Genomic DNA, 13,007 nt, shown 5'->3' with positions numbered 1-13,007 from the left:
GAATGGACTCACCAGAAATCTCTGTTGTTAGAGAGCTGGATTTCTCAAAAGGAGAAGAAAGCTTTATCGGGTAATGCTGCTAGAGCAGCATCTCACTATGAAACTACAAGTATGTGAATTACTTTCTAGTAAGCGTTTTGTATCGAGGCAACTGGGGGTTAATGTATTTGTAACTGTAGGGAAATTTTGCAATGACGTGAAGTTATTTGCAGAGGCTCAGTCTAGCTGTCCTAGCGCACAGACCACAAGAATGCACTTCAGCCACAAGAGTTACACCCTCCTGCCTCTAATTTTACAAGAAAGGGCACAACTTTGTGCAGGGTCGTGTTTTGGGGACTGTGTTAGCCAGTGCTTTAATTTGCCAGTGATTACAGGTGGGACTCACCAGTACTCATTGTTTTCAGACTGGCACTTATCCTTTCTCAGCAGACTTGACATAGAGCAAGAGAGAGAAAAATACAAAAGGAGGAAAGAAGAAGGAAACGAAAGATGGGAAAAAAAACAATGACAAAGAAAGAGAGCAGGAATGGAAAAGAATGGAAAGGACGAGCATAAGAGGCAGGGTGTGTCTGATGAGGGGTGAAAGAGGCAGGCGGTGGAGTCAAGACTACACAGCCTTGGCATTTGTTACCCTTGGTTTTCCAAGGCCAGTTGCGGCTCTTGAGCAAGACATTGGACCCAGGCTCTGGCAGCACACACGGTTTATAATATTGCTGGCTTACACTGTATAGAAGTCACATACTAAATCTACTTGGCACCAACTAGAGAGGACTCTCGAAGAACGCTCGGTAAACCTGGTGCTGTTCAATCACAAATGATTAAATGCCAAACTAGTACAAAGCTGATGCACAAACTGCCTAGAATCAAAAATAAATCTGAGCAACTTAGGGCAAACTTTCATGTAAGGACAGAGATCACTCTACTGGCATGATGGAGTCCATGACCTTGACTGAACACACTGGACTGTTTCAAAAGAAGTCCCGAGCTTCATTGGGCAATATAACAGCTTAACAAGACACTGTAAGGTCACAGAACGAGCCATCCAGCTGCTCTCCTATTACAGGCTGGTGATGTGAACTCCAGCTGGCTGCACTGCAGTCTACAAGCCTCGTTTTCATGTTCTGCAAAGAAATCGGTGGAAGGAGAAAGACATCTTGCTGAAGGGGTTCATGCACATCCCGTGTTGCAGCGACAGCCTGTTTTACAGGGCACTACTTGTTTTCTCCCCCCAATTACAAAGCTGCATAAAGGATGAGAAGCCCCAAGGCCGGGACTGAGGCAGTATTCTCAAAGTCGGCTTTAGTGTTGGCGGTGTTTGGTGCGACCTTCTCTGCTGGTGCGATCCCACCACAGATGACCTCCTTCATCATGGATACCCTCATTACCACCAACCAATGGTGCTCTTCATCTCTCCTTGGTCCCTCCCCCACTTTTATTTTATAGCGCTTCTCATCCCAATGTAGAGAGTCAGAGCACTTTACACCACAAACATATTATACAGAGACAATAAGTCCTACAAGTGTGTAAATTAATGTTACTCAGGACAATGAGGACAATAGAGCAAGCGTGGTTTTGTGATGCCAAGTATGAGTTTTATATTGGGAGGGAACCCTTCCAGGACAAATCCTATGCACTGCCAAAGTTGGAAAGAATTGGAGAAAGTAAATATTTTCTCCATATTTTCACCTGCCTTGAGGAGATGCAACTCCTCTTCTACCAAAGCGTGTGGGTGGGGAGTAGCGTCAAACTCCAGGGTGGGTGCAAGGGAAAATTCCATTTCCACTCATGGTATGCGTGCTTGACGTAAAGTAGTGCATAGTGCTCCATTGTGGTGCTTCGGGCTACTGGCCAATGCAGGTCAGGATTTGCAACGGAAATGAAGCCCCAAAACAAATGTGCTGCCAGCTTTGCATCACTTTTGTGATGTAAATCAGGCGCAAAATGTTAGTAAATCACCCCCCATAAACTCAGTAGTTTATTTGTAACCCAATGATTGGGGGTGTCATTCCAATAAAACTGAATTTACATAAAGGAAGGAGCCCTTTTAGCAAATTTAGAAGAACAAAATTAAGGGGAAAGAACAATAAGGTTGTAATCCTATGCCTTTCAGTTTGCTTGCGGCGCATTGATGGACAGTTCATAGCTCAATGTGCTATATTAGAAGGATTGTAACTCATGAACTCTAGGTAATAAAAGGACATCTGTGAAAAAAGCAGTAAACCACAGAGCTACCTACATAAAATACTAATCGGTGATCTGCATGTTGCTAAGTACCAGAGATATCATGGCCCTTGCAATAATCTCCTGAAAAATGTCTCGCACACACAAATCTTTGCAGATGTCTCTTATCTTGTCTCAGCCTGTCATGACAAGGGCGGGCGCCCCTTCGACCTTGGACCCCGGTGCGATGCACAGGTCACACCCTCTGAAGCAAATACTGCTCTGGCCCAAGCCTGGTTCAAACTAACTAGTCTTTTACACCTACTGTTGCATTAATTGTAAATAAGGGCTAAAAAAAATCCCAACTTGTTGGCATAACAGGACTGGCTGGAGGTGTTCCATGACATGGGCAACTTATCAGCTGCATGACTTTTCAAGGTCCCTGAGAAACACAAAGGAGAGCCATGCTGAAGTAATCGCAAAGGAAACCCAGGGACCAATCAGAACACGCAGGTCCAAATCTACAGATAACATACAGATAGGATAAGCCTAGTGGAAATAACCTGCCCCTCAGTTGAGCCACCCTTGCAACACTCACTACAGTCAGCGACAAGGATATTGCTCACAAACAACTAATAGCTGATACTGCAGCCATCTTTCCTTGGCTGCTGTCATTCCCCCTTCCTTTCTACCACTCTGTCATTTGTTCACACTCAAGAGCTTCAGGCAGGCATACAGAACTATTTACAAACGCCAAAATTGGCCAGGAATTACGAATTGTGGATCTTCCACTGAAAACTCTTTGGCACAGGTTTAGGCTGGGTGTATCCCTCCCCCTGGCAGAAGTCTACACTGCAGGGCAATTTACAGTAAGTCAACAACAATTAAGTGTATAGAGTAGAATGTGCAGCATGTTTGCAATATCCCTGTAAAAACACAATTATCTCAAACTCCATTAATTTACTACCCAGTCTGCTGAGTTCAGCAAAAATACGCGCTGTAGCTCGAGCGAATGAGAAGTCCCACAAATGGACCTGCCAAGTCGTGTTTTAACATCACTGTGTCAACTCGCAGACAAAGTGAATTCCCGGCACCCCTTGGGAAGCATCTTATTTCGAGGTATGTACATTGGTAATGGCCTGATCGCAAGTTCAAAACAACACGAGATCCAGACACATAGGAGTGAGCTCTTTTCTACTGCTTTATCTGCATTAAATCGGTGCAGGTGCCCAAAGTTTTTCTCAGGAGCCAGTCACCGGTGATGCTGAATTCCAAAGTTGACAGATACCAAGGCTGCCCAATCTTGATTCCAACTTGTGCCTCTTTCTCCCACCCCTCCACTTCCTGCCACCTCATTGTTTCCAGGTCATTTCACCCTTTGACAGTGATTTCCTATGTTTCTCTTCCACCTTCTAGCCTAATTTTTCTGCCTCCCGTGCTCTGGGTCTAAGTCTGATCATGACAATAAAGTTGTGGTCCATAAATATGAGTGTGTGTGCCCACTGGCTGTAGACACCACCACAAATTAAGCATCTTTCTTTACAAATGGTATTGTCACTTCACAACAAAATGCTCGGTTGCTCGAATATTAGCCTATTTTGCTGTTCAAGAAATAAGTGCCAAGAAGTTGAAATTAAATAAAATGACACCATGACGTATGTAAGCAGTGTGACAAACTCGCTAGATGCAGAAGGCAGTTACAGTTGACACAATGCAATATACTCGAAGGCCTACATTGAAGACAGTTTACAAATGAGGCGTTCCCCTCTAACTTCTGTCATATGAAAACAGTTTCTAGGGATATTCCTTTGAAGTGTGTGTTTTGACTTTCCTTTAATAAACTACACAATCTAGTTTAATGGGAAGATGCGACATAACAGCAGAAATACCGATGAACACCGGTTCAAGTCCTGGCGTCGAATCAACATCTTGCGATTCTGGGTAAACATTGAATCTTCCAGTGTCTAAAAACAAATGAAAAACCCCTACCTTCTGGAATACGACCTTGTGGTCACTGAAGCACCCCAATGCTCGGGTCAAGATCGTGCTATATAAAACTAATAAAATAAATAAAAAATAGTACTTCACGGATATTTGAAAAGCTCCTTTCAAGGGTATTTTCAAGACAGGCCCCATTGATATTTTAGTGAGAAACCGTGCGCCTCTCACTAACAGCCAGAATGCTACAAAAAATGCAAATTGATCTTCTTTTTTTCTGTCAATTACGGGTATCCCGTGCCCCAATTCCTCCCCCTCCTTTCCCAGCAGTGAAAGTGGAAGGTTAGCTACCTGCCAGTTCAGGATCCGTGTGAGGTGCATGGCCACGCCTTCTCCGTGACACTGACAGCTGAATTTTGTAAACGCTGCATCCCAGCCGGTCCCAATTATATTTTCTTGTTTCTGTCTTCCTCTATTGATGCAACAATATGTTTACAATTTGCAAAGCGCTTTAGCTCCTGCTCAGGGCCACGACTAAGCCATCTACAACGCACAAGTAGACAAATGTTTTAAAAAAACGATTAGCTGGGGGTGTGGGGATGGACCAATCAAATGCCCCAACGCATTTTTCATGTTATGTAGAATAAATGTATATCAAAGTGGTAACAGCGGCTGTTTTTGTTTGCCCAGTACCCGCACCGCACCGCACCCCACCCCAAGAGGGCAGAACTGTGCTGTTCCTCATGACACGAGGGTTGCCACGTCGCACAATGTCAGAAGATACAAGCAGCAACCTATGCCGATAGGTGAACGGAAGACTACAAGTCCCAGAATGCATCAGCTTATAAAACAAATGCCAATGATGGATGCATGGTTCCACCAAGTACATGACAACTACAATGAGAAGATAGCGTGTCACTCAACCAAAGCTCGGGTAGACATTTAAATGCAGAAATGAAACAAAACAATGGGTTGGAAAAAAAGCAGCTTTTCATTTTAACGTATATTTGTATTTAAAGAATAGAAAATTGATCTAATAGGGTAGGCAGATACCTATGGATGACCTACCCAAAAAGCGGCTACCCATCCACCATATGATGGATGTGCACCTCGAGAGCAGACCCCGCCCACATTATGGCTCCTCCCTCTGACCCCTACCACAGCATCTCAGAGTGCAACCTGGCAAGCATGAAGGTTACGCAAGCACCATGCAAACCTTACGTTAACTTCGTTTATACAGCCCAAAATCACAGAGGGCTCTCAGCGCTGAGCGGACAATCACAGCGTGGAACGATGCCAAGGTTTCGATTTCTTTCAGAAACTCGATGCGCGTGGGAGGCCAGTCCGCACTTATACGGCGGCCACGGAGGAGGCCTGACGCCTCTCCTCGCCAAGCAGACTTAGCTGGTACACAGTATCCCATACCAAATAAATACACCTTTATCTCCGTTTCCATGCACACATTGTGTGTGGATTCTAAAGGACTTGTTCTTTCATCCTTTAGCACTAATCTAAGAGATCGCCAGCGCACTGAAGGCCGCTTCCGACATAACAAGCACTACATAGACACAAATGATAACCCTAAGCTGACTCTCCTCAAAGTGCTGGCTTCAAATTCAGATTTTTAGTTATATACATAAGCAAAAAAGATGACACAGAAAAACACAAACAGTAGTTCATGGCTTGTGTTGATCACAAGACTAACAAGAACCTCCCAACCCCAATCACATTAACATTTCTACGGTGACGTTTCAATTCTTCCCCCCCCCCCCAATCACCACAAACATATACACTTGTGGATCCTTAATCCAAAGAGTTTAACTCCTGTAACCTGCCCGGAGGGTTCGTGTGCAGCTTCCAGGATCGACACTGGCCCCGTGTAGCACCGATTTTACAGACTATTACCTGCATTATTTGTGTTTTTGACCGTGCTGGGTGCATTCCAAGGCTTTTAAAGTAAGTTTTAATGTAACGTCTAGTTTCGGATATTTTGGTGTGCCCGGTTTGTATTGTGCCGGTCTTATTTTGGCCTGCGCCTAGAAGCCGAGTTGCAAGCATTACTGTGCATTGAAGTAAATAAACAACACGAAATTTAGGTTTAGTGTCAGAGAACGGACCCTACGCCGCCTCTTTCTAAATATACATCTATTTTAATTGGCTGTGTGGTCTTGTCTTGAGTAGATATTGGATACATTTCTCACGAAAAATGAACCAGTGACCCAAATGAGGCCTTCTCAATCCCACCCAAAACTCACCTGGGACATCTGAGGCCGGAAGTTGATGTCCTTCAGTTCAATAGATCCGGGTGAAAGGTTATGGAGCAGCTGGCAGAGGAGAACACCATCCCTCAGGGCTTGTGCAAGGTCGAAGACAACCGCTGAGGGCCACACCACGCGATGGTCAGGAGGTAAAACCTTACAGTCGATGAGCCAGCGGCCGCACTGCCGCCACTCCTCCATGGTGGCGGCAAGAAGACGCAGTTGACCACAAGGCACCCAACACGCAAGCCTTGACCCAGCAGGAGGACACCCAGGCACTACTCTATGCACCCTAGCGTACCCACTTGGAGTTCCCCGTTCCACTTGCGTTCAACCACAAAGAGCTGATGTAGATATGTTGGTCACCCAAGTCTAGCCGTCACTCACAAGAGATGGGTCTCTCAGGTGCAAACCCCCTTAACAAAGCCACCTCCTTGTCTGTCACTGAACCCATAGGGAGCAAACTTCCTCCCCACCAGGACAAGTGCTTGGGTTACCTTGCCCCTATTGAAGCCACCAAGTGTGATAGGAAGATAGATTTTCAACCAAAAGTGACTGTCCTCAAGTGTGAGTTCACTCACCTAGGTTCTTACTTGCTAAGACCACATTAGCCCCAACCAGATCCACGCGTGATACACGCAAAAGGCTCTCCACTTACAACTTCCAGCTCCCAAGGGGACCCACGTTAACTTACTCCACTCTCCTGGCTAGAAGGCTACTTGTCTTTCCCTAAAGCCATCCACTGGTGGCACATCCCACGCACTGCAACTAACCCTAGGCCCCAAGAGGTCACGTCCCTGGGAAACCCCTTCTACGCTCCAGTTACCCCTACCCAACAACGTACCACTGCCCCAGCCTAATTTGCAAAACTCCAGGTCCCCTGCCACCCTTCCCCAGAGCCCCTGGGTGTGCCTTCTATTGTAGTAAAAGAAATTGATATTCCTCAGTCGGCTGGAAACGGTGACCTTTCTGCGCCTGGGAAACTATCCAATCCGTGCTGAAAGGAGGGTACACCGCGCGAGGCTCCGCGAATCCAAGGGTGGTGGTTCGGAGGACAGGCCAGAATTGACGTAGTCGCATGCGGCTATTCCAAGAGTAATGACGGCTGGCGTGCAGGTTGTGTGGCTGCTGCGGCGTTAATACTCCATAGGCTGCAGAGGGAAGTATACTAGAGACAAGCGCTCAGAAGCCAAGGGGGCTTGTAATCAGCGCTAGTGGGTGAGCTTCTGTAGTGCGCTTGAGTGTCCTGGTCTTGCAGCTGGACTTAGGGGGTCACCCAATCTCTCCAGAGGGCGGGGGAGCTGTTCCGTTGGCCAGGGCTTGAGGTCACTTTTTCCTGCGACCAAGAGACTGTGTGAATGGTTCCTGGAGCCAGGGGCTGGACTGGAGGGACCCGCTCCTGCAGCCAGGGGATGGACTGCCCTGTTCCTGCAGCCGGAGTGTGAGGTCACCTCACCTGTTCCTGGGGCTGAACTTGAGCGCCCTGTACCTGCAGCCGGGGTTCGATGCCACTTGTCCCTGCAGCCAGCGGCTGGAATGGAGTGCCCTGCTCCTGCAGCCCTGGGTGGAGGTCACTGTTCCTGCAGCCGGGGTTCGATCGGCCTGCCCTGCTCCTGCAGTCCCGGGTGGATGTCACTTTTCCTGCAGCGGGTGCAGGGTGGCTGCCTCCTGCCTCCGGAGATTCTGCTCACTTGCTCCTGCAGCTCGACCCAGGGCAGAGTCAATGCACACAAGACACACGGATCCTTGCAAGCAGTCCTGTCAGAAGGGTGGGATCAGGACGGACCCAGAGGCGCTGGCACAGACCCTGAGCCCGGGCAGATCTGGGGCTGACCCCGGCCCCCCGCGCTCACCGCCTCCTCGGGCCAGCCGTGAGCATCTCCAGCGGGCGGCGCTGCCGGGCGTCCCATGCAAGAGCCAACAAAAGAAGCAGTACTTGTGCCGCGGCGCGGGGCTCCTCGTGCCGCCGAGCCCTTCCCTCTCCGCGGCTCCACTCCGTCTCCCGCGGGGTCTGCACGCCGTCCCTGCCCGGCACTGCCCTCCTCAGCGCCGACTGGCTATGTCCTCGCGCGCTGGGGGCACCAGCAGCGGCTCCAGCGGGATGCGCGCGAGCCGGCCCGGGCTGGAGGGAGGGAGCGCGCGCGAGGGGCGGGGCCACGTGCACGGGGCGGGGCGTCCGACGGGAAGGAAACGGGACTGGCTGCTTCTGGCTCCTGCTGCTGAATGCTGCTCTGGCTCCGGGCGGCGGGGCAGTGTGCTGCTGAATGCTGGTGCTGGAGGCGGTGCTGCTGAATGCTGCTTGTGACTGGTGCTGCTGTTGTATGCTGCTTTTGACTAGTGCTGCTACTGCTGAATGCTGCTTGTGACAGGTGCTGCTGCTGAATGCTACTTCTGACGGATGCTGCTGTTGTATGCTGCTTTTGACTAGTGCTGCTACTGCTGAATGCTGCTTGTGACTGGTGCTGCTGCTGAATGCTACTTCTGACGGATGCTGCTGTTGTATGCTGTTTCTGGCTGGTGCTGGAGGCGGTGGTGCTCCTGCTGAATGCTGCTTGTGATTGGTGCTGCTGCTGAATGCTACTTCCGACTGGTGCTGCTGTTGTATGTTGCTTTTGACTAGTGCTGATGCTACTGAATGCTGCTTGTGGCTGGTGCTGCTGCTACTGAATGCTGCTTGTGACTGGTGCTGCTGTTGAATGCTACTTCTGACTGGTGCTGCTGTTGTATGCTGTTTCTGGCTGGTGCTGGAGGCGGTGGTGCTCCTGCTGAATGCTGCGTGTGACTGGTGCTGCTGCTGAATGCTGCTTCTGTCTGGTGCTGGAGGCAGTGCTGCTGCTGCTGAATGCTGTTTCTGCCTGTTTCTGCTGCTAAATGTTGCTTGTGACTGGTGCTGAATACTGCTTCTGGCTGGTGCTGGAGGCAGTAGTGCTGCTGCTGACTGGTTCTGCTGCTTAATGATGCCTCTGGTTCCTGCTGAATGCTGATAGTGTTGCTTCTGCTGCTGCTGGTGTTCGGTGCTGCTTATTGCTAAAGGCTGTCACTTGTTTCTGACGCTAGGGGCTATTTCTGGATGTTAATGCTAGCAGGGGCTGTTGCAAACGGGTGCAGCTTCAGCGAGGCTGCTTCTGGCTCTGGGTGACAGCTTCGATTGGTGCAGCAGGTACAGTGGCACCGTGACCCAGAGGAGTCCACTGAACCCTGAGTATTGGTGTAGTTCACGGTTCAAACAGGGGCCAGTGACCCATTCCTTCCCTGCACCAGGGCCCTCAACACGCTGGCTGCTCCACTGGTGGCATTGCTGCGGAATGCTGCTGACTTTGTTTCTGATGCTGAATGCTGCTGCCGTGTTCTGGTTCTTCATGGCTGATGCTGGCCAATGCTTGCTTCTGAGAAAGCTAGACATTTTATAGGGAGACCCGAGCCAGATATCATAACACAAGCAGAGCAAGCTTCATTTTTGTCTTGTAAATAGCGCAACAAACGTTATATAAAAATATGATAAAATCTCTTAAAAATTTGAGAACGTATTCTTTGTTAACACGTGGAAGCGTTTCACTTTAGTTCATAAGACTGCATCGCTGCCTTGAGTGGCATTCATTTGAAGTGACAGTTTCTAAACATGAAATTAGACATTTATATCCCTCTCTATACTTCCCTAACTATAGTATTAGTGAACGAGACACCAGTTACAGAGTAACAGAGGTGCGCGCTGAGGGAATTGCAATCTGCACAGCTACTACTAGCCTTTTTAGCCAAATTATTTGCAATAACGCCGGTTTTTAAAAAACGTATTTTAATTGTTTGCCTTAGAATTCTATTGCCTCCTCCCTACATTTCCGCCGTAAGTCTTACCTTGCCCCCTACTCCCTGGTCCGCCGCGGGTGTTCCCGTTTGTGCGGAGGGAGATCCGGGCTAAATTATTAAGATCTGCGTGGACGCCATTTTAGGTGTGAGGGTCAGCGGTATAGTCGCTCGCCCCACTCAGGAAACCGCATAAAAGCAATGACGACCCGGACGTGCAGCGGACGCGCAGCTGGCGTGCTGAAGGTGTGCCAAAGGCAAGCCCGTCTGCGCCCGTCCGCGGCCGGCCTGGGCCAGAGGCCACAGACCCTGCTCCACGCGCTGGCCAGCGGCTACAGTATAGTTTGGACGATCTCTGCCGCCTGGATGCCCCATTGAAGGGAGTATGCAAACATTCCATCTCACCCTATAACAGTTCGCCTACGTGTCCTCACTGTAGCTTCCATCTAAGTAAAAACCTTTCACCCCTCCAACTAATCCACAGAGATACAAGATGTTTCTGTTGAATTGTAGATCTCTGCCTAGACACTCCAACAAAATCTCCATTCTTCTCAAAGAAGAATTACCGGAGTTGGTATTTTTCACAGAGACTTGGCTTAACCCTAATTCTGATCCTGACCTCATCCAGGCTCTGCCTAGGGGCTACTCCTTCATGAGTTTGGACCGTCCTGTAGGGAACGGGGGCGGGATTGCCATTATTTACAAACACAATCTAACCTGCCAAATACTGGGCAGTCCTGTCCCAGACTGTGAGAACGTCGCGTTCTCTATTGAGTTCGGCCCTGCCCTTACTTTTTCAGGTATTCTAATATATAGACCCCCTGGCCCCCACTGGACTTCTGCAAATCTCTCCCAGACCTGGCTACAAATTTAGCCAGCTCCTCTGCTAATTTTTCTGTATTGGGGTATTTTAACCTGCATTTTGATGACCTTCTACAGACCTCGGCGACAGAACTTATCAAGGACCTAGCGGTTTTCCAACTCTCACTAAAAATTAGTAAACCCACCCATGCAAAGGGCCATTTACTAGACCCCATCTTCTCGAATCTGGACGCTCTAGTAGGGGAAAACCCTATACCTCTACCATGGTCGTCACCCTTTCTTATACCTTTCTCATAGTCGTCACCCTACAGAACAACGTGTAGAACACCCCCTATTCAAGAACAAGGCCCTGGTCCAAACTATCATTGGATAAATGGAATACAGTTCATGAAGAAACCAAACCGACCTCCTCACTAGACGTAGTCACGGCCAATGATAACTTTAATAACTGGCTTCAAAAATCCTTGGATGCTCTTATTCCCGAAAAAAGTATGAAAACTAAGACAAGAAACACCAAAAAGCCTTGGTATACAGCTGTACTACGAGGCCTAAAGCAGAACTGTAAAAAAATTGAGAGAGCCTGGAGGAAAAGTTTTTCCTCAGACTCGAACAAAAAATATAGAGACAGCATTTACCTCTATAAAGCGGAAATCAGAGCATCACAGGCTGCCTTCAATGAAAATAAAATCGTAGCCACACCTAATTCCACTCGTGAGATCTTCAACATTGTGTAAACTCTCTCAAAGATTCCCCCTCACCTATCTCTCCTGATACCTCAGGAGCACAGTGTGACAAACTAGCAGAATTCTTCTCATCTAAAATTGAAACCATTTTCTCCTCATTTCCCCCTATGACTAAAGACCTCACACTCCATTCATTCGGTAAAAATCATCCCAGCCTGGATTCTATTCCGGCAATGGAAATGCCAGAACTAGAAAAATTGTTCTCCAAAGTAAAAAGTGGATCACCCAAAGACCCTGCCCCACTACGGATGCTCACCCAGGTAGCAGGTGTAGTTTTCTCTGTGATTTTAGATCTAATTAACGCCTCACTGTCCTCAGGGGTGGTCCCCCCGCGTGGTCGGAAGCCATGGTAACGGCCCTGCTGAAGAAACCTAGCCTAGACCCTTCCCCTTTAGGAAATTACCGTCCCATCTCCCTACTTCCAGTGATAAGTAAAATCACTGAAAAATATTTTAATTCGATACTTTCCTCTTTTTTGGAGACCCACAATCTTCTCCACCAGACACAGACAGGTTTCCGCCCACTACAGGTTACTGAAACAGCCCTGATCTCAGTAGTGGAAGAATCAAGGAAAATAGTTGACCACCGGCGGGACCGCAGTGGTACTGCTTCTTGACCTCAGCGCGGCATTCAATACCGTAAACCATCAGTAAAATAGGTATCACCTGAACTGCTCTGGCCTGGCTCCAGTCGTTCCTAGACAACAGATCCTTCCAAGTGTTTCAAAACGAGGTGACTTCCAAAATAACTTCCCTCCGCTGCGGAGTGCCTCAGGGATCTTCCCTGAGCCCTACTTTATTTAGTGTGTACACCCGCACACTCGCAGAAGCAGTTCTTCCCTTTGGAATCCACATAGTCACCTATGCGGATGACACGCAGCTGGTGATTGGGCTTAATAAAGAGGAAAGCCTTTCTCCGTGTCTTCACGCCTGTCTGGAGGAGATTGCAACCTGGATGAGGAATTCCTTTTTAAAATTAAACGGGGAAAAGAGTGTAATCATGGTCCTGGGTAATCGCTCCCCAATTGATATGAAAGAAATATGGCCCACCTCCCTAGGTCTGGCTCCCACTCCTAAAACTCAGCTAAAGAGTCTGGGTGTTTGGTTAGACCAAGACCTGTCATTCAAATCCCAGGCACGGAAGACCACAGCTTCATTCTATGGTGTCCTGCAAATGACTCGTAAAATTCTCCCCATTCTGCCGTTCTGGGCCAGAAAAATCATGGTCCAGGCACTCGTCCTGTACCGGCTGGACTACGCAAATGCGCTTTATTTGCGGACCCCGG

The 13,007-nt window shown here is 48.4% G+C and overlaps 1 protein-coding gene across 2 annotated transcripts in view; it reads right to left on the bottom strand.

Moving 5' to 3' along the window:
• The window catches only part of VAV2 (vav guanine nucleotide exchange factor 2), a 789,576-nt gene extending 781,597 nt beyond the window's left edge, over window positions 1-7,979 (bottom strand). For both annotated transcript variants that reach the window (XM_086921069.1, XM_086921070.1), the window contains exon 1: window positions 6,354-7,979. In XM_086921069.1, coding sequence (XP_086777195.1) covers window positions 6,354-6,557 — 204 coding nt within the window. In that variant the 5' untranslated portion in view covers window positions 6,558-7,979. The remainder of the gene's footprint in view (window positions 1-6,353) is intronic.
• Window positions 7,980-13,007: the final 5,028 nt, after the last annotated feature.

The sequence above is a fragment of the Lissotriton vulgaris genome, chromosome 5 (genome assembly GCF_964263255.1).
Source record: "Lissotriton vulgaris chromosome 5, aLisVul1.2, whole genome shotgun sequence".
Classification (NCBI taxonomy): domain Eukaryota; kingdom Metazoa; phylum Chordata; class Amphibia; order Caudata; family Salamandridae; genus Lissotriton; species Lissotriton vulgaris.
This window is presented reverse-complemented; position numbering and strand designations above follow the sequence as displayed.